At 46.4% G+C, this 26,762-nt stretch overlaps 1 protein-coding gene across 3 annotated transcripts in view; it reads left to right on the top strand.

Moving 5' to 3' along the window:
• Nucleotides 1–26,762, top strand: part of PIKFYVE (phosphoinositide kinase, FYVE-type zinc finger containing) — a 1,212,885-nt gene that overhangs the window by 1,103,886 nt on the left and 82,237 nt on the right. For all 3 annotated transcript variants that reach the window (XM_069225943.1, XM_069225942.1, XM_069225940.1), the window contains one exon: nt 20,976–21,237. In XM_069225943.1, the coding sequence (XP_069082044.1) occupies nt 20,976–21,237 (262 nt within the window). The remainder of the gene's footprint in view (nt 1–20,975; nt 21,238–26,762) is intronic.

Raw genomic sequence — 26,762 nt, 5'->3', positions numbered from 1 at the left:
TGGTTACTCACACCTGAAAGGGCTGTGCCTGCCCTCTCACAATGCAGTCTCCAACCCCCTGGTGAGTTTCTGGGGCCTGGCCTGGGCAAGGCAGGACTTCACAATCAAGAGAGACTTTGCTTTGAAGTAGGCCTACTTCAAAGGAGAAAATGGGTATAAGAAGGGCATCCAAAACCACAGACTTTAGAACACTTCTGGAAACCAAGAGGAACCTCTGCCTGGAGAAGAGCTGAAGAGCTGAGGAAGAAGAACTGCCCTGCCTTTGAAACTGCCCCGCCTTTGACTTTGCTTTGTGGAGCTATCCTGCAGTTGCTGCTTCTGCCTGTGCTAGAGGACAAAGACTGGACTTTGTGTTGACTTCCTTCTTGTGAAGATCTCCCAAGTGCTTGCCTTCTGTTGTTTCATGTCTCAGGGACAGCAAAGACTTCTCTCTGCCAGCACCTGGAGTCTCTGGAGAGACTCCTACCCTGCCAAGTGGTGCCCATCCAGTTCCTAGGACCCTGAAATGGGAGCTGGCAGCCCAAGAGTGAGAAATGCATGCACAGACTGCCATGTGAGGAAAAGATCAACGCGACTCCGATCTGTGGCTGAAAAATCGGCACGCCGCTGGCTTCGCGGCTGAAAATCGATGCTCGTCTGCAACACGACCCGAAGATCGACCCCCGGGGCTGGAGAAACTATGCACAGCATCGCTGACGGATGCTGGTGAGATTGCAACCCGCGCTGTGTGGTTTTCGGATCGTCGTGCAGCTGGATTTCCGACACAAACACTGCTGGGCGTGTAAAAAAACACCGCACAGCCTGCCCGGACCTGAGAGTGCTGACCGGATCGACGCATCGTTGTCCTGCGGAGAGAAGTAACAACGCACGCCAACCCGACTGAATGAGAAACAACGCAAGGTCTCGCTCGTGAGTGAAATCTACGCATCGCAAGCCCTTTTTTACGCACACTCGCCCATGCGGGGTTATTTTGGACGCACTCAAGGGACATTTTCACGCTAACAGCATTACCGTTGTGTTTAAAATTACATGAAGACTCTTTTTGCATTTTTAGTGATAACTTGACTTGTGTATTGTGGATTTTTGTCATTTTGGTCTTGTTTTGTTTAGATAAATATTTTCTATTTTTCTGTGTTGTGTCATTCTGTAGTGTATTCATTAAGTTACTGTGTGTGTTAGTACAAATACTTTACACCTAGCACTCTGAAGTTAAGCCTTATGCTCGTGCCAAGCTACCAAGGGGTTAGCTGAGGGTAATTCTCTTTTACCCTGACTAGAATGAGGGTCCTTGCTTGGACAGAGGGTAGCCTGACTGCCAACCAAAGATCCCATTTCTAACACCCCCAGTCTCCATTGACTCCGAACATTGGGCACCAACTCCGAATTTGACCTCTACACCCATCCCTGTGGACTCTTGGTACCGATTTGAACCTTGCCTGGTGTTGACCTAAAACCCCCAAGACTGAATTTGTAAGTCGTGTACTTACCTGGAAAATCGCATTCTTGTTTTTCTCCTGTTGGTTAACAATGAAGACTCAGAAAATCAGTTTTTGAAACTGAAAAGTATTTTTAATTTAAAAACTGCTTATCTTGTAACGAAGTTCTTGGATTCAAAGCATATATAAAAGCAACTGCTATGTTTCTAAATTGGTCTTGCATTGAGTGTGTGTCTCATTTATTGCCTCTGCGAGTACAACAAATGCTTAACGTGACTTCTTGATAAGTCTAACTGCTCGCCCACATACCACAAATAGAGCACTAGACCTACATATTTCTGCCTCTGCAAGCCTTTGGGGATCCACTGGACTCTCTGCACAATCTACTTCATTTTAGTGCACTGTATAGAGAGACAGCTTCCTAGAGAGAGTATGGGGTTTTGGGGTCTGACCATTTAAATCCAGCCTCCTGAAATGGTGTTAGTGTATTCCCATTCTATTCAGCAGTCTTTATATCATGTTAATCTTAAGTTTTGACCAAAAGGGTGGCCCGTTTGGCTTGATTTGCTGGAAGGGCTTCTTTGCCCTTCGCCAATGATGGTGATGGGATATAATATTTTAAATTACTCTATTTATGCAACTATACACATTTAACATGAAGCTCTTATGTCTTCTTTATACTCGCTTGCATTCTCCTCTATCAAGAGCTTCTTTGACTTGCACCAGTGATGGCAGTTGTGGCATGTAAATATACAGGGAGTGCAGAATTATTAGGCAAATGAGTATTTTGACCACATCATCCTCTTTATGCATGTTGTCTTACTCCAAGCTGTATAGGCTCGAAAGCCTACTACCAATTAAGCATATTAGGTGATGTGCATCTCTGTGATGAGAAGGGGTGTGGTCTAATGACATCAACACCCTATATCAGGTGTGCATAATTATTAGGCAACTTCCTTTCCTTTGGCAAAATGGGTCAAAAGAAGGACTTGACAGGCTCAGAAAAGTCAAAAATAGTGAGATATCTTGCAGAGGGATGCAGCACTCTTAAAATTGCAAAGCTTCTGAAGCGTGAGCATCGAACAATCAAGCGTTTCATTCAAAATAGTCAACAGAGTCGCAAGAAGCGTGTGGAAAAACCAAGGCGCAAACTAACTGCCCATGAACTGAGAAAAGTCAAGCGTGCAGCTGCCACGATGCCACTTGCCACCAGTTTGGCCATATTTCAGAGCTGCAACATCACTGGAGTGCCCAAAAGCACAAGGTGTGCAATACTCAGAGACATGGCCAAGGTAAGAAAGGCTGAAAGACGACCACCACTGAACAAGACACACAAGCTGAAACGTCAAGACTGGGCCAAGAAATATCTCAAGACTGATTTTTCTAAGGTTTTATGGACTGATGAAATGAGAGTGAGTCTTGATGGGCCAGATGGATGGGCCCGTGGCTGGATTGGTAAAGGGCAGAGAGCTCCAGTCCGACTCAGACGCCAGCAAGGTGGAGGTGGAGTACTGGTTTGGGCTGGTATCATCAAAGATGAGCTTGTGGGGCCTTTTCGGGTTGAGGATGGAGTCAAGCTCAACTCCCAGTCCTACTGCCAGTTCCTGGAAGACACCTTCTTCAAGCAGTGGTACAGGAAGAAGTCTGCATCCTTCAAGAAAAACATGATTTTCATGCAGGACAATGCTCCATCACACGCGTCCAAGTACTCCACAGCGTGGATGGCAAGAAAGGGTATGAAAGAAGGAAATCTAATGACATGGCCTCCTTGTTCACCTGATCTGAACCCCATTGAGAACCTGTGGTCCATCATCAAATGTGAGATTTACAAGGAGGGAAAACAGTACACCTCTCTGAACAGTGTCTGGGAGGCTGTGGTTGCTGCTGCACGCAATGTTGATGGTGAACAGATCAAAAGACTGACAGAATCCATGGATGGCAGGCTTTTGAGTGTCCTTGCAAAGAAAGGTGGCTATATTGGTCACTGATTTGTTTTTGTTTTGTTTTTGAATGTCAGAAATGTATATTTGTGAATGTTGAGATGTTATATTGGTTTCACTGGTAATAATAAATAATTGAAATGGGTATATATATTTTTTTGTTAAGTTGCCTAATATTTATGCACAGTAATAGTCACCTGTACACACAGATATCCCCCTAACATAGCTAAAACTAAAAACAAACTAAAAACTACTTCCAAAAATATTCAGCTTTGATATTAATGAGTTTTTTGGGTTCATTGAGAACATGGTTGTTGTTCAATAATAAAATTAATCCTCAAAAATACAACTTGCCTAATAATTCTGCACTCCCTGTATAATATTGTAGTGACTTTACTTGTGAATGTACACTCATATAACATGAAGTTCACATGTCTGCGTTGTTCTCAGATGTATTCTTCTCTATCACTCATTTAATGTTTCCACCCTTTCGTCAGTCTATTCACTGTTTGAGGTATGGGATAATGCCCCTGATTTTTGGTTTCTGCTAGTTGGTTTTATTACTCCTTATGAGTATGTCGAAGGCCACGAGTTTAGGACTCCACATTCTACTGTATCATACCCTAGCTTGTCCTGCGCTTTTTAATTTTCTAATTGCAGGTGTATTATTTGGGTTACATTACATTGTTTACACTCTGACCTCTCTAACATTACTATTGTGGGGCTGTTCGTCTGGGGTCAGCGTTCCAAGCCTCACTTGTAAGACTGTCAACATATTTTTGTCAGTGCATCATGCACTGAGGTATTTCTGAATGAGGCTAGCCAGCGCTCTAGCTCGGTCTTCCTCCATTCCTTCTTGAGTGGCCACGCCCACTTCTGGAAGTAGCATTCTTAACTTCAGCATTCTAAGCCTCGCTTGGAATGCCGGTCCATATCTGGTTGTCGTTGCAGCGTGTACCAAGTCTACCCCTAATGAGGGGCGGCGAGGCCCACTGTGCTCCCCATTTTAATTGCATGACTGAGCGTGTGTACATTCCAGCCCATACATTCATCTCCTTTTCGCCCACTGCCACCCCTTTACCAGTGAGCAGGGTGATTATTCATTGTCTATACAGCTATACCAGAGTCAAATGTGACGAAAAGCAGTTCCTGTTTTACATAAAGTCTGGCACAACCCTTATGTGAATTTCACCATTTGGTGCAGGTAAGCTGCTGGGTCCAATGGGGCTTTGTAAAGGATGTGATATTAGCATTTTGACTAACCCCAGTCTGTTCGCATTTACACCAGGTGCGGACCATGGATATTTCTAAGACGTGATCTGTTACATGTGACTTAACTTCTGGGGTAAAGCTGCGTTTGCCATATTCACACACCTGTGTGGTTCTCTTTTGACGGAAAATGGCCACTAATACGTATTTTCACTTGCTCTCCATTTCTTGTTTATATACAGTACCAAGCAACCCATAAAAGTAGAATCTATATGATTGCACAGTTGGTGTTGTGCACGTGGGTTCTGGCTTTATAATAAGTGCGTGTTCTGTCACATTTCTCTCTGTTGGATTCTGTCCTCTTCTTTATTTTTACAAGATGTTTATTTGTATGTGTCTGTGTTTTTCTTTTAGGTGTCCCCTTTTATTTGTTTAGTCCTGATGCGGCTCTGCATTGTTTAAAGGGGTAAAATGTCATTGACTACTCAGAACAAATCTAAAAATGTGACCCTTTAAATTTACTTGGGTCTCAACCATATACTTTAATTGACTTTCGTTGTTTTTACTTTTTTGGAAACCTTTTTATGTTGTAATGTGTGTGTCTTTTGAAAACTAGAAGATCCACATTTGTTTCGATGTTTTTCATGATCATTAATGAACCCTGCACAAATATATTTATGTTAAGACTGATTTCAGTTTGTGTACTTATGTTGAGATACCAATAAGATTTTGTTTTGTGTCCATTATATATCCATTTATATTCCAGTGAGAACCACTGTGCTTTAGAGAATAGTGTCACGGCTCAGCTTCTCTTTTTGGTAGGGCTGCTTTTGTTGTCTTGTATGATTTCCGGGCCTATATAGGTGCCACCCCGGCACACTGACATCAGTTGTTTTCTTTCCATGCCATCCAGCGCTGATCTGAAGAAAGAGCTACCTCTCAATCACTTTGTGACTGCTCTTTTTTCGACTTTTGTTGAACTTTTAATTTTTTAATTTTTTATTAATATTCTACCCCTAGTACATTGAGAGATGTCTTCGGATAAGGCTGGTTTCAAGCTCTGCGGATCCTGCCATCGGTTCGTAACTGATCCGCACCTTATGTGCCTTTAATGTCTGGAGCGCGGCCACAACCCGAAGACATGCTCCGAGTTCCGGGCCATGAATTCAAAGGTTTTGAGGGAGCGATCCCTAAAGCTGATGGTGGCACAGTGCTTGGCTCCGCTTAAGTCCCGGTCTCAGTCGAGAGGAAGGTCTCGTAAAGGGTCACAGAGGCCCCCCGCTTCTTCGTCCCACTCCAAGTCCTCGTCAGATTCAGGAAAGTCGAGGAATAAGAAGAAGTCAAAGTAAGTGAAATGCTTTTCAACTTCACCTCGTCTGTTGGCCGATGAGACGAGAAAGCAGCGTCGATCTAGGCCTCCATCAGTTGACCCTGCACCTGGGCCGACTCTGTGCCTCCCTGAGTGTCCTAAAGCCAGAGCAACCCCTGCCCAAATGAATTTTATGAGGACATGCACCTCATTTTTGGGAAGCCCGATTCCACTGGCGCACCTTTGGGTCCCGCAGAGTCGGAAGGGGCCCCTTCATGATTTGCACTGGGGGATTCAGCCTCAGCTCCAAGGGGCAACCATGGATCCATTCCTGGATCAGAACCGCTGCTGGTTGTACCACCTCAACCTTCCCTGGCGCTGGTTCAGATGGTAGTGCTCCCTCCGCCCCCTGTGGCCCTGGGCGGCACCGCCCCCATCGTCATTGCCAGCTCTGACATGGAGTCGGATGGGCATCATATAACGCCGGTAGGGGCCTTGCCTCATGTCAGATCCTTAGCCTTATTCATATGGGCTAGGTTACGGTGAGGAATGGGAGGGGTCGCTGGACCCTTTAGAATACCAGCTCCACGACCTCCTAGAGTGGTGTACGGACTTTGGTGAAGCCAGTGGACTCCCCAGATTCTGGCATGCTTTCTTCCTCTACCGTGGCTATGGAGGAGGGAGCTACATATTCAATGGTGTTGCAGAGAGCAGCCAAGTTCCTGGACCTTGAACTGCCTTGGGTGGCAGTCAGGACTAACCTCCTGACAGAGGTGCTTCATCTTTTGAATCCCTGCTCCCCTTTATGAAGCCCTTACAGATTTCCTTCTAGGTACCTGGTCCAAACCTGGCACAGAGGCTCCTGTGAACAGGTACATTGCCCACCGCCATCACCCTGAAAAGATACCAATACTGATTAGCTATAAAACGTTTTCTTACTTCTACCAGTGATCAAACAGTGTTGGTGGCTTTATCTAGATAGTACCACCTAATCACAGAGGGATTTGTTGATAAAAAAAATATCTTCTAGATGAGAAATGTGTTTACCACTAATTAAATTGTCTATTAGCACTGATCACATAATACATTTCTCTAAATTTACTACTCAATTTATGGATTTCATAAATGAAGCTCGAAGAAAACCCTGTAGCATCATAAAATAATTGTTTATGCTACATGCAGATTTCTGCACCAGTTTTATTCTGAGACATAGCTTTCTATCACGTGGCAAGGGACCAAAGTCTCAGAACTCTCTGTTGTTGCTTGTTGGTTACTCATTTGTTATCTTTTTGGCAGTCCATGGGTTAGGATAGGCAGCCACCTGTTGTAGCTGGGCGTTGCAGAGACTCCATTTGTGAGGGCAGTTGGCATCTTGGGTTTTTGGAAGTCCCTGCAATGGTAATGAGTTAATAGTCCTCGATCCATTAATTCTCACAGCATAACTGACAACCTCTAAAACATCATAGTAACTGTAAAGCAAATTGAGGTATAAAATGGGCCATCTGGATTATGGCAAAAAGAGCACACCTTGTTTTCACTTATTATCTAGGAGTATTGCAAGGTGCACGGCCTTCCCGTGCTGATCTGGTTCACACCTAGATGTCATTTTTCATGTTTTTCCTTATGACTACTATATGACAGTTTTATATGTCTTATCCTTACTGGACCTTTGGCTAATCAGTTTTTATGCATAATCTAGGATATTCCTGTTGCCCTGATGCATTTATGTCTTGCTCAAATACCATTCCCTTCCTTTAGGGTACTGTTATGTTCATGTTGGCCTATTCCTTAAAGATGCTCCTGCTTTCCTGCTTGCTGCTTTCTCCACCCTTTCTCTCATAATTCCCCACTGTTATCTATAGCAGAGGATTACTTACATGATAAGTGACCTAGTGAGCAGCAGGGAAATATTGAAAGGTACTGTCATTGTCACTAAGACGCGATCTTGACACATTTCTAAAGTGAGATACTTTCCCTTTAATGGAAAACCGGTCAACCTCAATGACCATGACTATTTCACAGGAATTATATAATGACGTGAAACAAAATTCTGGTTAAAATTCCTAAATTTGAAGGGCTAGACAAGATGTTATAAGACTCCCAAAAGAAGGGTTTCTAACAAAATTCATAGGCAATATAGCATTACGTTACACAGGGACCAGCTACTCTCATTTTAATCAGGGCTCACAATTTTACAATGAGGAGCAGGTTCCCCTGAAGACCACGTGATTTCTGGAGTGTAGGAAGCTGGATCTCTATATGGTGCACTAAATAAAGGTACACTATGCAGAGAGTCTAGTGGCACCCCACTTGGTTTACAGAGGCAAAAGTAAATAATGCTAATGCTCTCTTTTGTGGTAGTGTGGGTGAGCAGTTAGGTTTCTCAGAGGGCAGTGCTAAGTATTTGTTCTACTCCGAGGCAATCACTGAAACAAACACTCAAAGAATAAATCCAAGACCAATTTAGAAAAGTAACTTTTTTTTTTATATATGTTTTGAAACCAAGAATAAGTACTGTTTTTTCTATCAGTTTTTACAGGAAAGTAAACTGTTCAAACATGTGCGCCTTTACGCACAATGCAGTCCTATAAAAGGAAAAGTCAGTAACACATAAAGGTAAGTGTAGTTGGTTTCAGGGGTTCATCTTCACAGTTTGGAGTTGTAAAGGCCCAAGGTCTGAAGTACTACCAGCAGTTTGTCAGAAGCAGCCCAGATTTCACTAGGGGCATGGTGCTTCTGACGTTGTGGCTGGGCGCAGTACAGTGTAGGGGGGGCCACCGGGAAGCAGAGTGCACTGGGGGACTTGGGGACAAGTCTCAGTGCTCCCAAGTGGGGGCTTTGGTTGCAAGGGGTCTTGGAGCAAGGAAGTACAGCCGGTTCTTCTCGATCCAGACTGGGCGGCTTGGATGCAGAGTGGATAGGTTGGCTGGGCCAGTGCGCAAAGGTGCCCTTCGCGGTTAGATGCCAACAGCTTGTAGGGGAAAAATCAAGACTGCTTGACCACTCACAGAGTGGGTCTCTGTGGTGCTGATGTCCCTCAACGGCTGCTTGGTCTTGGTGCATTGGGAATCCGGAATGGACACTCACTGTTGGTGCTTGGTGCAGGGCGTCCGGTACCCTGAAGTTTGATGCTGCATGGCTCCACTTGGTCCTGGTGTCTTAACACTTCGGGGGGAGACAGATCTGGTCCCCTTGAAGCATGAGTGTCTTCTCCTGGTCGTCTCTGGCATCAGTCAGGGCCAGGGAGCTGTGATGCCGTAGACCGGACTCTGCTTTTCAGTGCCTGCAGACTTCAGGTAGTAGCTCCTTTACTCTAAATGAGATTGAGGACAGTTTTTGAGATGCCAGCATGCTCCCCGAGGATTTAGTAGTTCTTCAGCTTTGCAGGATGAGTCACTTTGTTGCGATTGTTGAGAGAGTTGCGAGCAGGCAGGGATTCAAGCCAAAAAGTCCACAGCTCTTCTGCTTTTCTCGCCAGGCAGTGACTCTTCTTTGTCCTTCTTCTCTTGATCTGTCGAATCTGAGTTCTAGGGTTCAGGGGTGCCATCTTAGTGTTCAGTTTAAGGGTGTTACAAGGAGTGCCAGGTAGCAGCCAATGAGTGCCTTACCTTTAGGGTGACTACACCCGCTAAATTACCACTTTGTCTGGGAAGTGGGCATAACCCTGACCCTAGAATACTAATTCTGTCCAAAACAAGATGGAGGAATTTGAAAAGTGGTGTCCACTTCAGCTGGGCCTCCTTAGGGGTGAGACTGGAATGAGGTGGGCACACCTCCTAATCTTACTAATTTTCAGTCTTGCTGCCAAGAAGTGGGGCCAGGACAGGAGGGTGGTCTTCTCTGCCATCTGGAAAGACCTGGGTCGCATAACAAAGGCAGCTGGTTATTTGAAGTTTCCTGTTCTGGAATGTCAATCCAGGCTGTAAGACATCTGCCCAGAGCAGGCTTTGTACATGGCCTCCAAGAGCACTGGCTCTCACCTCAGGAGGTCAGAAATCTGTCTAGGGTGGCTGTGCTGGTTCAGGCCAGTCAGTCAACACACTAGCAGTTGCTTAGGTTTTAACTGGAATCAGTGAAGGTTTATTAATATGAGAAGTTTTATATCAAACATCCCCATGCTCAGAGCCTCCATGTAGTTGGGGAACTCGTATTGAACAATATCCAGCACATGTTTCTAAAATGGCTTCCCCATTCACTTACTGTGTCTAAGAATCAACAAAGACATAGCAGGGGCATATCTGCTCATGTAGATATGCCTTCACATGTGGTACAATGCACCCTATCTTAGGACTGGAAAGCCTTCTGTAGGGTAACTTAAAATATCACATGAAGTGGTAAGGGACCTGGCACACAGGGGATGTTTGCTTGCACCAAGACGCAGCCTGCAGTAGCAGCATTGTGTGTGTTTGGTGAGGGGTCCCTGAAGGTGGCACAATTTGTGCTGAAGCTCTTAGGGACCTTCTTTAGTACCCTAGGCCCTAGATACAGTGTGATCTAGTTTTACACTAGCAAAACAATGCGTATTAAAATCCTATGTTTTAATGTGTGTTTTTTCTAATTGGTAGATATATTATTTGGGCATTCTATTTGAGTTCCCTTGCAAATTTGTAAACTGCTTTGTTTTTATAAATGTATGATAGCTTTTAGGAAACAGGAAATAGGGCCAGGGGTATTAAGCATTTCCAATGACAAAAACATGCTTTTTCAGACATACTTAATCCATTTTAGGAGTCAGAAAGGATTTTCTGATTGAAAACAATGGGATTGCCAATGGACATGGAATGGGCATGTTGTAGTCTCTCCTTCCAAATACGAATCAGTATGTTATATGTAAGTGTTTTGAGACTGAAATCCAATCACAAAACATTGAAAAGTTCTTGAAACCTCAAAGGAAACGTTAGCTCATTCACAAAAGTTAATACATCTAATTGAGAGCCCTTCCCTTTTGTGATTTAAAAAAGGTTTGCAAAGGAATAAGCAGTGGACCACTTCCAACTCTAAAACAGAAAAAATATATATTTTTTTTTTACATAGACCCATTTTCTTTAAGGAAAACTGGCTGCATAAAAAAGATAGTTACTTTATTTAAAAGTGATCCAACACATGGTGGTCTGCTAACTCCAGCAGGCCACATCCCTATGATGACGTCCAGTCGTAGTGAGTTGTGATGTACACCCTTCTTTATTAATATTCATGAGGGAGCTGCATTGAGAACCTCTGTAAGTTGAAACTGAACCACTGGCCATGTCTAGTAAATACAGATGTGCATTTCTAATATTTTAAAATACAGAAAATTAGAGATACCTGGGATTAATACTACAAATGTTCTGTATCATAGGATCTTTTTTGATAACCATGAACATTAGAATAATTATCCTGCTTATTGTGGACCCTGTAAAACTTCATCTTAATATATTTGCTTATTTTTTCACAGGTAGGTTGTTATTCTCCATATGTCCATATGATGTGCAGCACCCTCCAGGAGCCTTTAAAAGCAAAATTTAGACTCAAACTCCAAAAATCACCCTCTCTCAAGACTGTACTGCAGCATCTACACTGCATAATAGCTGTGTATGTGTCTAACATTGAGGGAACAACGCAGCCTGATAGGCTTACAATCAAAGGTTTTTGAAAAAAGATCCTGTTCTGTCCCTTTTAAACTGTAATAATCTTGGTTGCAATCGATAGAGGTTGATTTATAAAAACATGACACAGATCTAACAAAGACTGTATTAAGCACAAGTGTAAGGACACATCCCATAGGCAAAGTATTGAATAAGTGACACACAAGTAGATATCGTACTGGCAGTCTACTTTGTGTGTTCAGTCAGACAAGAACCCAGTGGTAAAAGCACAAAAGATGTGCAAGAGATTGTAGTTGTTGACAACCTAGAGTTTAGAGAGAACAGCACAGTTGTCTTTAAAGTCAAAGGGCACATAAAAGAAGCTGGTAGAGGAGTCACGGAGACAACATTTTTCCATGAAACGGAATTTGGAAAGTGTGAGCGGTCAAGATTTTGAGTTTAGCAGGTGTTTCGCACCATCCCATTCAACCACTCAATATCATTCGTACAAAACAATAATTCCATCCACTACATTTAACTAAAACATCCTACGTTTAACAAAAACATCCTACATTCAACTAACTAACTAAAAAAGAAGACTAGCATTGGGCAGTATGTTGCAACACACACAAATACTTATATCAATAAGCATTCAATAGTACTTTATATAGTCATCATGATAATCAAATTACATGACCCTGCCATCGTGTTATACTCATTATGGTGGTATATTTTCTCCATAAACAGATATAGTCCATAGCTGGGTGATTTCAGTTCTCCTCAATTACGCGGTGCGAAACACCTGTAAAAATGGATTAGATAAAAAAGGAAAACAACTTAGATATATTTGATTTTGTAGGATATGAAAAGTGAGAATAATGAAATAAATGTTGTACCTGTATCTCTTTGGTGCCAACCCGTGTCTTTGGTGACAATTTTCTATCTGTTTTTGAGTATGTACCCATTAGGAAGATAATTGAAGAAGCAGTGTGTGTTGCTATACCTTTTGTTCTCTTTCCCTGGAAACTGCTTTCTCTTAGTCTACAGGGGTCCTCTGTTATTTTTTTATTGCGTCAAGATGTCTTCCGCATAATTACAACAACGGATCTGCACCTTATGTGCTTGTGATGCCTGGAGTTCAACCACGACTCGAAGTTGTGCTCCGAGTGCCGGGCCATGAAACTGAAGGCTATGAGGGAGCATACCCTAAAGCTCATGGCTGCCCGGTGTTCGGCTCTGCTTCGGTCCCGGTCTCATTTAAGAGGAAGGTCACAAGACTTTTGGGTCACAAGAAGAAGAAATCACAGAAGAACAAATATTCATAGACTTCACCCCTTGGCTCAGACAATGAGACACAGGAGAAGCATTGATGCTCTAGGCCTCGATCCTCAGAACCTGCTTCTGGGTTGGCTCCACACCTCCCCAAGTTTATGGGAGCTGAAGCCATCCCTTCCCAACTTGGAGAGTTTTAGGGCAGTCTGACCCTCCTGTGGTGCCTTTGGGCCCAGTAGGGTCAGAGGGGGTCCCCTCGGGTTCTGTGCCGACGACTTCGACCTCTGCTCCAGAGGTCACCCCAGGATCCATTCCCAGTCAGTGCTGATGTCGGTCATGCCATGGTGACCTTCCCTGGCACTAGTAAGGACGTCAACGCTTCTGACGCCGGTTGGGCCCATGATCAACGTCAATCCCATACTGATTCCTGACTCCGACCTTGAGCCAGGAACGATGTCACACAACACCGATTCCATCTTAGATGGGAACTTTGCTCCACAGGTTGAATCCTGACCCTTATGCATATGAGTACCGGTACAGTGAGAGTATGGAGGGGTCGCTGGATCCTTTAGAATTCCAGCTAGAAGATCCTGCGATGGACTGGGCTCAGGAATTGGGTGAAGCCAGTGGGCTTGACACCTCCCTTGACTCTGGCATGCTTTCTTCCTCCTACCGTGGCTACAAAGGAGGGAGCCTCTTATTCAATGGTGGTGAGAAGAGCATCTGAGTTCCTGGACCTCGAGCTGCCTTGGGTGGCTGTTAGGACTAACCTCCTGACTGAAGTGCTTCAGCCTGGGGCTTCCACGTCTGAACCCCTTTTGCCCTTAAATGAAGCTTTCACTAATGTCCTGCTGGGGACGTGGTCTAAACTCAGCACAGGGGCTCCTGTCAACAGGACAATCCCTCACGGCCATAATTCCGCTCCTAACGACCTTAAATTCCTGACTCAACATCCCACACCTGAGAGTTCAGTCATCCAGGCTTCTTCGTCTTCTGGCTCATTCCCATCTTCACCACCAGATATGCATTCAAAACAACTGGACCATCTTGGGAAGAAGTTATTCTCTTCCTCCGGTCTGGTTTGGCAGTCCGTTAACACTGCATGCCTTTTGGTCTGCTATTCCCATTATTTATGGGATACGGTCACACAGGTGTTGCCACAGGTCCCAGAGGAGGCCCGGGCCATTCTCTCCCAAGCTGTTGCTGGTGGGAGAGATGCAGCCAAGTTCATCATTCGTTGTGGGCTGGACACTAGGGTGATCAGTTGCGCTGACGGTGGCCTTGAGGCTCTACTGCTTGGTTGAGGACATCTGGATTTTCAGAGATATTCAGCAATCGCTTTATGGACATACTCTTCAATGGCACCCGTCTTTTCCGGAGACAAAGTGGACTCAGTGCTCAAGCGCTTTGAGGAGTACCGGGCTGTGGCTCGGTACCTTGGCCTCACAGCTGCTCCTCTGCCCCCTCAGTTCACTTTTTGCCCCTTTCGTGGCTACAGAAGAGGCACCATCCTCATCCGTTTGCCTCCAGCCGCCATGCTGAGCATGCTACCCAGCCTCTGCATGGATGCAGACGCGGGATCCAATGTGCCCCTGGATCAGGGAGCCAGCGGTCAACCCAGCTCATCACCACCCCTGCTGCAACCTCCAAACCTTCTTAGTCTGTCACTCCATCACAGACCAGTTGGAGGCAGGATTTGTCATCACCCGCCCCACTGGGAATCCATCATGACGGACATGTGGATTTTGCAAATCGTCCGAAGGTGCTACTCTCTCTTTTTCGAGGCTACCCCTCTGGCCATGCCACCATCCTACGATCAGATGATGGAGGATCACTTGGCATTTTCCACAAAGAAGTTAAGGCTCTCTTGGCCAAGGTAGCCATAGAGAGGGTCCCTGTGCCAGAAGTAGGTTATGGTTGTTATTCCTGCTACTTTCTGGTGCCAAGAAGGACATAGGCCTCCGGCCTATCCTAGACCTCCGGTCCCTCAATCTCTTCCTCAGGAAGGAGAAGTTAAAAATGCTCACTCTTGCTCAGGTCCTATCTTCCCTGGACCCTGGAGTTTGAATGGTAGTGTTGGACTTGCAGGACACCTACTTCGACATTCCCGTCCTGCCTGCACACAAACGTTACTCGTGGTTTGTGGTAGGTCATGAGCACTTTGTTTACTGTGCTCCCCTTTGGCATTACCAGCACCCCTCGGGTGTTCACAAAAAGGGATGGCAGTGGTTGCAGCTAATCTGCGCAGGCTAGGGGTTTCAATCGTCCCCTACCTTGACGACTGCCTGTTGAAGATGGGTTTGCCCCAGGCTGTTTTCTCACACATCCAGACTATGGCGAACCTCCTACCATTGCTGGGGTTCACTATTAACATGCCGAGGTGTCACTTGACTCCCTCTCAGATGCTCCTTTTCATCGGAACCGTTCTGGATACAGTGCAGTTTCGGGCCTTAGGAGGCTGGCCTGGTTTGTAGTGGGTACATTGGGTACTTACACCTTTCACCAGGTCCAGTTATCCCTTAGTATCGAAATGTAGTAGTGTTCTAGCAGCTTAGGCTGATAGAGGTAGCTATAGCAGAGCTGCTTAGGCTGAACTAGGAGACCTTCAAAGCTCCTGCAATACCACTTATAGTTACACAGTACTTATACACAACTATAGACAATACTCAGTGTTAACAAAAATAAAGGTAGTTTATTTGGGTGACACAAGGCTAAAAATATTTTAGAGGCAATACTCCTTCTGAAGGTATTATACACAATATACACACTGGGCACCAAAATATGGTAAGTAATTAGACATAGGATAGTGCATACAATAGGAAATGCTGTAGAATGCAATGGGAGAAAATAGGTATGGGGGCAACACAAACCATATACTAAGAAAGTGGAATGTGACTAGCGAATTCCCCCCTAGACAAGTGTAGTGTGTAGAAAATCGCTGGGAGAGTAAGAATACAGAAAGGTAAGAAAATTACCCCACACCCAGAGCCCAGGAAAGTAGGAGTAAAGTACTGCAAGTTTCCTTAGGACACACTTCAAGTCGTGATTAGAGTTATTGCAAGAACCAAGCAAGACTGCAAACAACAAATAGTGGATTCCTGGACATGAAGACCTGCAAAGGAAGGAGACCAAGTCCAGAAGTCGGAAGAAGTTGCAGGAAGGACAGAAGCCCCTGCCAACCCAGGAGAGAGTGCAAAAGCAGAGTCCCCGGCCCCGGTTAGACGAAGACTGCAGAATTGCCCCCAAGGAAGATGTCAGCGGGTTCCTGCAAGATGCAATGGATGTCCCACGAAGAGATTGTTGAATGCAGGTGAGTTTTGGCGCTGGATTCGTTCAAGAAGCCTGGGTTCCGGCAAAGTCACGTTTTACGTCAAAGTGGTGTTGTTTGGACCCAGGAGGGAACTGGGGGCCTCAACTCTGCGTGAAGAGGAAGAGGGGGCTCTCAGCACTTCAGAGAGCCCTCAGTCGATCAGACAGCACCCAAGGGAGTCCCAGGACACGGGGACAAAGGAGGTGCCAAATGTGGTTGGTGCAGCACCACAAAGGAAGGTGCCGCTGGAGGTCAACTCAGCGAGTTGAGCATCGCAGGATAGAGTGCTGGGGGCCTGGGCCAGGCTGTGCACAAAGGAATTTTGCAAATAGTTCACAGAGGCCTCAGGAGATGAAGAAGATACGGTGCAGAGGGGTACTTTCGTACTCGAGGAAGGCAAGCTCTTGCCTCCTCCAAATTGGGAGAGCAGGACCTCAGGACAGTCTGTGTAAAAGCGGTCCACCACCTATGTTCCAAGGAACACGCTTGTCGCCAGGAGAGAAGTCCAAGAGAACCGGTCGTCGACTTAGAAGGTGACTGCGTGAGCAGGGAAGTTTCTCTGTCACTCCACTGGAGATTTCTTCGGTCCTTCTGGTGCAGGGTGAAGACAGGGAGTCCCCAGAGCGTGCATGGGAACTGTTGCAGTTACTGGCTGGAGCTGAAGTTGCAGAGGAAAAGTAGCCCTTCTGGATACTTTGTTGCTGTTACAGCGGTTCCTGGAGCAGTCTGTGGTCGATCCGAGGTCAGAGGATGAAGTAGTAGTTGCAGAGGATTCCTGCTGAAAACTTGCAAGTAGAATCTGAAGAGTAACCCACAGGAGAGACCCTAAATAGCCCTGAGAGGGGGACTGGCTACCTTATCAGGTATGGACCTATCAGAAGGGGTCTTTGACGTCATCTGCTGGCACTGGCCACTCAGAGGCCTCCAGAGTGTCCCCACACCTTGGAAAACAAGATGGCTGAAGACTGGGACACACTGGAGGAGCTCTGCACTCCCCTTTCCTTTGTTCATTTTCGTGCCAGAGCAGGGGAGAAGGGGCCCCTGAACCAGTGTAGACTGGTTTATGCAAGGAGGGCACCATCTGTGCCCTTCAAAGCATTTCTAGAGGCTGGGGGCGACTACCCCCCCCCCCCCCAGCCTGTAACACCTATTTCCAATGGGAGAGGGTGTAACACCCTGCTCCCAAACGAAATGCTTGGTTCTGCCTTCCTGGGACCGGGCTGCCCAGACCCCAGGAAGGCAGAACCCTGTCTGTGAGGTGGCAGAAGCTGTAGCTGCAGTGCAAGCCACAGAGAACTGGTTTGGCAGTACTGGGGGTCCATGGTGGAGCCCCCAGGATGCATTGAATTGACTCCCCAATGGGGGGACAATAGCATGATGTTAGATATGTTACATGGCCGTATTTGGAGTTAGCATTGTGAAGTTACATATCAGTATTGACCTATATGTAGTGCACGTGTGTTATGGCTTCCCCGCACCCACCAAGTCCCAGGTATTGGCCCTAAACAATGTGGGGGCACCTTTGCTAGTGCAAGGGTGCCCTCACACTTAGTAACTTTGCACCTAGCCTTCATTAATTGAAGGTTAGACATATAGGTGACTTATAAGTTACTTAGGTGCAGTGAAAATGGCTGTGAAATAGTGTTTGCACTATTTTACGCAGGCTGTAGTGGCAGTCCTGTGAAAGAGTTTGTATGAGCTCCTTATGGGTGGCAAAAGAAATGCTGCAGCCCATAAGAATCTCCTTGAACCCCAGTGCCCTGGGTACCTAGGTACTATATACCAGGGACTTGTAAGGGGGGGGGTCCAGTGTGCCATTTGGAATTGGTAAATGAAGTCACTAGCCTATAGTGACAAATGTAAAAGCAGAAAGATTATAAGCACTGAGGTTCTGGTTAGTAAAGCCTCAGTGACACAGTTAAGCACCACTGACAACACACACATTAGGCCACAAACTATGAGCACTGGGGTCGTGGATAGCAGGATACCAGTGAGACAGGCAAAACACACTGACATATAGGGTTTTCACTATGAGCACTGGGGTCCTGGCTAGCAGGATCCCAGTGACACAGTAAAAACACACTGATACACACACTCACAAACGTGGGGGTAACCATGCTAGAAAGAGGCTACTTTCTCACAGGGCCTATTCTCCCAAGCAGCGAGTCCAGGATATTGAGGCTAAGATAACAATTTTTCAGCCTCTGTCCTGGGTTTTGGTGAGAATGACTCTGAGGCTGCTGGGCCTCATGGCATCCTGCAGGTTACACATGCCAGATGGCATATGTGGGCTCTGCAGTGGGGCCTGAGGTTCCAGTGGGCGCAGCATCAGGGGAATCTCTCTGACATGGTCCAAATCTCAGAGGGAACTGTGCAAGATCTGCAGTGGTGGCTTTCGAACCACGATTGGGTCAGAGGCAGATTCTTCTCCCTTCCCCAACCAGATCTGACCGTAGTGACAAATGCATCACTCCTGGGATGGGGCGGCTACATGGGGGATGCGGAGATAAGGGGAGTCTGGACTCTAGCTGGACTCTAGCGGAGTCCAGGCTCCACATCAGTCTTCTGGAGCTCAGGGCGATCAGGCTTGTATTGAAAGCATTCCTTCCCTCTCTCAAAGGGAAAGTGGTGCAGATGTTCACAGACAACACCACCTCCATGTGGTACTGCAACAAGCAGGGTGGGGTGGAGTCATGGACCCTTTGTCAGAAGGCCCTGCGACTCTTGACGTGGCTGGAACTGCAGGGCAAATCCCTGGTAGTTCAAGATCTGGCGGCTCTCTGAACACCAGAGCAGATGAACCCAGCTGTCAATGCATGGTTGACCACGAATGGCGTCTCCATCCGGAGAGTGGCACAAGGTCTCTTTCAACATTGCGGAGACCCTTGGTTAGATCTGTTCATTGACGCAGTAAATGTGCAATGCCAGCTTTTTTGCGCGCTGGAGTTTTCAAGGCGGCACTTGCTCTGCTACACTTTTTGTTTCAAGTCAAAGTTAGGCCTCCTATACACCTTTCTGCCAATACCACTTCTGGCCAGACTTCTCAAGAGGATCAAGAATGACGGACCTAGCATGAAGAGTATGTTGTCCCGACCTTTTCGGCATGGCCATTGATCCTCCACTCAGACTGCCTCTTTAGGAGGATCTACTGTCGCAGCAGCAGAGGACTGTTCTTACCTCAAACCAGTCCAATCTCCGCCTTCTTGCGTGGGATTTGAGCAGTGACATTTGACAGCTTTCAACCTTCTTCCCGAAGTCTATAATGTTATCTTGCCCACCAGGTCTCTCTCCATCAAACGGTATACGCCTACCGTTGGAACAAATTTGTGGTATGGTGTACCAACAAGTCCATTGATCCCCTTTCTGCACCTTTGTCTGAGGTCCTTTTGTTTTTATTCTTTTGCCCAGCAGGGCTGTGCCTTGGGCACCCTTGAGCTTTATCTGTCTGCCATCTCTGCTTTCCTCAGACTATCAAATCAACCCTCCATGTTTAAATCTCCCATTGTTGGGAGATTCCTCAACGGTCTTACCTATATGTTTCCGCCCACCCCGTTCATATTGCCCCATTGGGATTTGAACTTGGCACTCCCTTTCCTCATGTGTGCTCCTTTTGAGTTCCTTCATAATTGTCCTCTGCCACTTCTCCCTTTCAAAACAGCCTTTCTTGTAGTCATCACCTCTGCTCATAGAGTGAGTGAGCTACAAGCTCTTTCTTCAAAGCCACCCTTTATCTCTGTCCATCCTGACAAAGTGGTGCTTCGTACCAAGGCCTCTTTCTTACCTAAAGTGGTCCCGCCTTTTCATGTAGGCCAATCCATCCCCTTCCCTACTTTTTACACCCCCCACATCCTGCTCATGAAGAGAAAAGACTCCACCGTCTGGACCCAAACAGAGCGTTCATGTTCTACCGTAATCATACCAAAGACTTCCCGGTGGACGATCAACTCTTTGTTGGTTATGTGAGTGTGAAGAAAGGATGGGTGGTGAAGAAAAGGACAATCTCTAGATGGGTTGTTCACTGCATCAAAATGTGTTACGCTTTGGCTGAGAAGCAACCCCTTGAGGGTTTGTGTGCTCACTCTACCAGAGCAATTGCAGCAACCACTGCGTTAGCACACTGGGTTTCACTCCTGGACATCTGCCAGGCAACAGCTTGGGCATCCCTGCACACGTTCACTGAACACTACTTCCTGGACAGTCAGGTCAGCAGGAATAGCTACTTTGGTTTTTTGGTCCTGTAGAACTTCTTAGTACGATCTTGGTTCACAGACCCACCTCCGGAGACGGTATTGTTTGGGTTTCTATTCCAATGTAAGGAATCTGCAACTAGAAGTCTCTATCAGATGAACAAGTTACTTACCTTTGGTAACAAATTATCTGGTAGAGACATATTCTAGTTGCAGATTCCTTACCGACCCACCCACCCATCCTCCCCACTCTGCAAAGTGATTTCTAGGGATAGGGACATCGCTTTCAGGGCCCTAGTTCTGGCGCACCTCCCTCAGTGTTCTTCCTAGCTCTGCGCTTTTGGCATGGAAAGTCACGAAAAGAAACTGACATCACCACGCCAGGATCACGCTTATATAGAACTGTGACGTCATCATGGCAACCACAATGCTAACAATGGACGTGGAGTTGACCGACGCTACCTGACAACACACAAGGGTACTGCTCAAAAAAAAAATCTCTGGATGATGCCTGGGGGAAATTCTAAGGTAAGGAATCTGCAATTAGAATATGTCTCTACCAGATAATTTGTTACCAAAGGTAAGTAACTTGTTCATATATATGTGTGTGTGTGTGTGTGTATATATATATTTACAGCAGATATACTCACATCCAAAATTATGCTCTGATCATTTGCTGCCAGTGTATCTTAATGTCATTTTGACCAGACAACTGAAAAGTTTTAACACAAAAACTTAATTTTGGCAGGTTTTTGACCTAAAGGGCTCACTAAGGAATCGAAATGTAAAGACAGAAACAGGGAAGGAGAGCTGCGATGTGGTGCTGCTAGATGAGAACCTGCTCAAGATGGTGCGGGACAATCCCCTATATATCCGATCCCACTGCAAGGCAGTATTGAGGGCTTCCATCCACAGTGATTCACACTTCCTTTCCAGTCACCTCATTATTGACTATTCTTTGCTAGTGGGCCGCGATGACACCAGTGACGAGCTGGTGGTTGGCATTATTGGTATGTAACAACGCTATACCAGTTGTTTTTTTCTTGGTACTTATGTCAATTTATTGCATATGTGATAGCATTGTAATCGTGTTTCTGAGGGCTGCTTTTAACAGCAGATTCTTCACCTTTTGAATTCCCACCAGCACCATACTAGATCTGGAATTCTTCACGACAATTGCTCCAGCCCGCCAGTAGTAAGCACTATCAGACTTTACAATAGCCTCACACAGCCTCCAGAAGAGATGGCAAGGAGTCTTTTTGTCATTGTTTCACCGATCCCCAAATTCGTTTTTCCACAACAAGTTGCTAGAAAAAATTTCCAAATGTTTCAAACATTGTAGCAACTACAGGAACCAGATGTCTGTTATGGATCCACATGATTGCTTCCTATGGTGTCTAGAGTTTAAGCACAACTTGATGTCCTGCAACAGATGCCCCCGATGCATATCAGGAGCTGAAACTGTGTATCACCAAGCAACAGAAATCTTGGCAGGTTGCTCTCCAAACAGCAGACTGCTCCTTCTCCAGCTCACAATCCTCTAAGTTGGAGATGAAGTTGAGAGAGCAGTCTTGCTATAAATACAAGAAGTCCAAGTAGGACTTATCTCTGCCCTCTCCCTCATGCTTCAGGGGGAGATGTAGAACAGTCAGCACTCGAAGAACCCAACTCCACAAACATGTTGTCCGACTAAGACTGCTGTGAAGTTGGTCCGAGCCTTCCCTTAGCCCTCATCGACCCTGCAGAAGCTAAAAGCCTCTCTCTGGAGTGCCTTCGGGCCCCATGACCTGCAAAGACACCCATTTTGACTTCTGTCTGAGATTTGCCCCGCTCTCACTGACACTTTAGATCCTCTGCCTGGCCCTCTTTGGTCCCCGCCCATTTCCCCACTCTATTGCTGGAGGCCTTGCCATTTCTACCTTTGGTTCTACCTGCTTCTGTCAATCTCAACTCCAGTAGTGCTCACTCCAGATCTGACCCAAAGCCTGTTTCCAATCAGAGCTCAGTATGGCCCATGCCATTCCTACATCGAGATTTCCAAGGTGCAATCCCCAACTTTTGGAAGAACCCCAGGCTCGAGGCAGGTACTACTATAAGCTGGAAAAGATTCTGACACAGTTGAAAGCAAAATGTCCCACCTGGAGAGGAGGCAGCTAATTTATTCTGAACAAATTGACTGCCTCCCCCACTTCACTGATTCTTGACTATAGATTTACAGAATGCTTCTGTCCTGGATGCTTCCTCTGAGCCATAGTTGCACTCCCCATCTGGGACCCAGTGCAAAAATGCCTATTTCGCTTTAACAGTCCTCAGAGCAGCAGAAATATTGGACCTTCAGCTTCCTGTTATAGAGTTTAAGGCAAATCTACTGATAGTTTTGCAGTCTGGGCCTGCTACTTCGTAGCCTTTGATGCTCTTCACAAAGCTTTGACAGAAACATTGATTGTGACCTGGTTTAAGCCATGTTGGGTTCCTCCAGGAAGTTGCTAAGTGTCATAGGCATGCCCCTAGGGACCTGGCTTTTCTAAGTGTTCACTCAACTCCTGAGACTTTGATAGTTCAAGCGTCCACCAAACAAGATAATCCCAAAGCATTCCCTACTATACTACCAGCTCAGAAATCAAAGCTTGTTTTTCCTTTGAGGTCCCTGAATGCTGTCTGCTGGCTGGGACTGTGTACATAAGCCCTTTGGTATTTGGCTAGCAAGATCTTGACAGCCATTCCTGGTAAATTTAGAAGCACTCTTGCTCAGACAATTCAGGATAGACAGGGCGTGGCTGGACTGGACACAATGGACTGTGAAGGTCATATCATAGTCACCTGTGTCATGATTAGGCCTTCTGTTTAGGTGCGTGCAACGCAACAGGATTTTATGAGGAAGTGCATGCTTTCCAGCTGGATATGCGATTTGATGGTTCCTGACTGTTTAGTGAAAAAGCTGAGTTGATCTACTGCCTGCCTGCTCTTTCTTCCTGCTTTCTCATCCGTGTCAGTTCTGCCGGCAACAATAAAGGTTCAGAGAATTATTTTGCAGTCTTTCCTGTCATCCTATGTAGTCCTCACAACCTGTTAAACAGTCATCAGAGCCCATTTTGTGGACTCCAGGGGACATGTTGGTAGCAGAGGCCATGGTCACCAGCAGGACAGCAGTCTTCCTCCTCCTCCTCACATGCAGCAGCTGTATCCAAGCCACTTTGACTTCTCCTCTCATGTCAATGCACGGCTTGTTGGGGCAGAATTGGTTTTGACCTGCCTGCCTGGGGTAAATTACCTCAGACTGGTGGGTATTGGAGTTTGCTCTGCATAGTTACGGCCTCCCTTTTAGATCCGGTCCTCTCTGCTTCCACCTTTAGTTGGTCAGACTTCAACAGATCATGTTGACGTTTGTGCCCAGGAAGGTCACTTTTAGCAGGCCAAAAAAGGGGCACAGAGAAAGTCTACAAGATGGATAAGGGCATGAGGCATTACTCACCATATTTTTGGTACTAAAAAATATGGACTTGTTGAGGCCCATACTAGACATTTTACTTCCTTTCAGAGGGCAGATTCAAGATGCAGGCTTTAGACCATATTCTTTCCACTTCATTTAAGCTTCCCATTTGGTGTCTTTTGACTTGCAGGGTGCATACTTACATGTATGCATCCTGCAGTCCCACAGACACTTCCTTCAGTACGTTTTGGGGTTGTAGCATGTTCTGCCCTTGGCCCTCATGTTAGCACCCCTCGTGTGTTTGTGGGCTCACATTGCAGATGAAGCATACTTGTATTCCTGTACCTGGATGACTGTTGAAAGCGGGCTTGCTGCAGTCGTGCTAAACCTCCTAGATACAACTGTCACCCTTTGGTTGTTTCTGGGGCTTTCAGTCAGCAAGCTGAAATCCTGCCTGTTTCTGGCTTCTTCATGGGATCTGATGGGAAGGATTCTGAAACTTCTAGATCTCCTGCTGATCTCCCACATTGGTTGGCACATAAGGGACCTGCAGTAATACCTTTTCTTGCAATGGGCACATACCTGGGGCTGCTTCTTTGACAACATGTGTATCTCAGGAGACATTGCCCTCACCTTACAAGTGGCAGTCAAAAACCAACAAGATCTGCGGTCTCCATAACCCACAAAGAGCGCACAAAAGCGACAAGTGCATTGTCACTGGGGCGGTCACCTGGTATAGATGGAGATCCTAGGCCTTTGATCCCTGGCAGAGTAGAGGTAACACACCAACTTTCCGAAGCTTTGTGCGACTTGGCTAGCTGACTTGGCTAGCTCTGGGTGCCTTCCTCCCATTTATCAAAGGAAAGCTGGTTCAAGTATTGACAAACTGTCAAGTGGTTTGGCAACAAACAACATTGTGGGTTCGCAGGTTTCATGTTAGTAAACCCTGTCTCTCTTGAGTTAGCTTGATGTACAAGGGATCTCTCGTATGATCAGTCATTTGGCAGACTCGCTAAGAGCTTAGCGGATGTCATCTTTTGGACCATGAATGGCGTCTGCAGCCGGACGTGGTTCTTTGCTCGGGCAGGTGTCTACTTTTGATATTGAAAAGTATTACTTAACCTTAAAACTGTTTTAACTGTGAATTACAAACAAAGTGCATTTGATACTTGAAAGTGATATATTCTTGAAAGTTTACTTACCTGCAACAAAAATCCTTTTGGTTCTAGAAATAAAGTAACAATGTATATTTTTTTAATACATAAAACATTGGACTGGAGTTAATCATTGAGTGTGTGCCTCATTTCTTGACTGTGTCTGAACAACAAATACTTAGCAGTACCCTCTGATAAGCTTAAATGCTCGACCATGCTACCACAAAAGAGAGCATTAGTATTATCAGCTTTGGCCTTTGTAAAGCCTCTGGGAATCCACTGGACTCTGTGCACACTATACCTTCATTTGGGATAGTATATACAGACCCAGCTTCCTACAACGCAGGCCTCCTCCTAGATGACTGCTGCAAAGGTGGAATCGAGGGTCAGTAGGTTCAGGGTCCCAGTTTTTGGGGGTTAGGGAGTCCACAGGACAAGGTTCAAGAAGACACCAAGGGTCTACCACCAGCAACTCGGGTCTGGCCGGTTGCAGAGGTCAAAGTTGGTGTCGGGTGCCCAATAAAAACCAATGGGGACTGGGTCACTTAGAAGAAAACAAATTGCAGGTAAATACCTGCGACTTGAGGGCACAGGCCTGGGGGATTAGGTCAGCCCAGTGGGGTAATGGGCAGACAGGTCAGCACCAGGGAGTCGCTTGAGAAGACCGAAGGCGGGTTAGGTAAGTAGAGATCCCACTGGAGGTCAGTGGACCATTGGTTGGGTTCCCCAAGGCCGGGGGGCTGGTGGTGGAGGGTTAGTTTTAGGTGTCTGGAATCTTCACCGGAGCTGGTCATGGTCAGGGGGGGGGGTCCTCTGGATGTAGGCTTCGGGCGTCATCGTTTTGGTCAGGAGGGGTCAACCCAGGGTGGATTTGAGGTCAAAATCTCCTCAGGACCTTATCTGGACTGGTGGCCCGCCTGGACTCAGGCCGTGGTGGTGGGGTGCAGAGTGGGCAGGACTTGCGGATCTGGAGGGCTCTGGAGTCCTTGGTGGAGGTTTCTTTGTGGACAGGGCCGCTTTCCTCTGGTGTTCTTGGTCCTTAGGCAAGCAGTCATATGGGGGTTTGTAGAGGTCTCTGGTCCTGCAGGATGAGTCGTCTTTTTGTAGCAGGAGCCTTGAAGCTGCAGACAGGCGGGTAGGGCTGGGGCCAAGTCAGCTGTCATCTGGAGTTTTCTCTGCTGATGTGGCTCTTCTGTCCTTCTTCTTTAAGGTCACCAGGAATTAGAAGAGCAAGGTTCAGGGGTGCCCCTAAATACTAGATTTAGGGGTGGTACAGGGGTCAGAGGGCAGTGGCCAATGGCTACTGATCCTGAGGGTGCCTACACTATTTCTGTGCCCACTCCCTTTGGGGAGGGGGCACATTCCTAAACCTATTGACTAACTTCCTCCAAAACAAGATGGGGAATTCAGGAGAGAGGGGTTCACCTTAGCTTTGGGCACACTAGGGATGGTCCAGCAGGACACACTTCCCTTGTTTACTACCATTTCCTGCTGAACCCGCTGCCAAAAAGTGGGGATTGATCCGGGCGGGCGGCATCTCCAGTGGCTGGAGTGCCCTGGGTCAGCATAATAAAAGGGAATACCCTTTGAGGCTCACCACCAAGTGTTGCTGATCCTGCACGTGTGAGGTGAGAGGCACCTCCACCAAGAGCAGGCTTTGTCCCTGACCCCTGAGAACACAAAGGCCCCTCACCCCATTGGGTCAGAAACTTGTCTGGTGGTGGCAGGCTGGCATAGACCGGTCAGCCACACACTTGAGCGTTGGGTGAATTTCAGAGGGCATCTCTAAGACACCCTGTGTGTGCATTTTACAATAAATCCAAAACTGGCTGGTTTTGTTGAGCTGATACCAAACTTCCCAGCATTCAGTGAAGCCATCATGGAGCTGTGGAGGTTGTAATGACAAACTCCCAGCCTATGTACTCAATATGCCCACACAGCACTTACAATG

This window comes from Pleurodeles waltl, chromosome 3_1 (assembly GCF_031143425.1).
Source record: "Pleurodeles waltl isolate 20211129_DDA chromosome 3_1, aPleWal1.hap1.20221129, whole genome shotgun sequence".
In the NCBI taxonomy this organism is placed as follows: Eukaryota; Metazoa; Chordata; class Amphibia; order Caudata; family Salamandridae; genus Pleurodeles; species Pleurodeles waltl.
The sequence above is the reverse complement of the archived record's forward strand: the minus strand, read 5'-3'. Positions and strand labels throughout refer to the sequence as shown.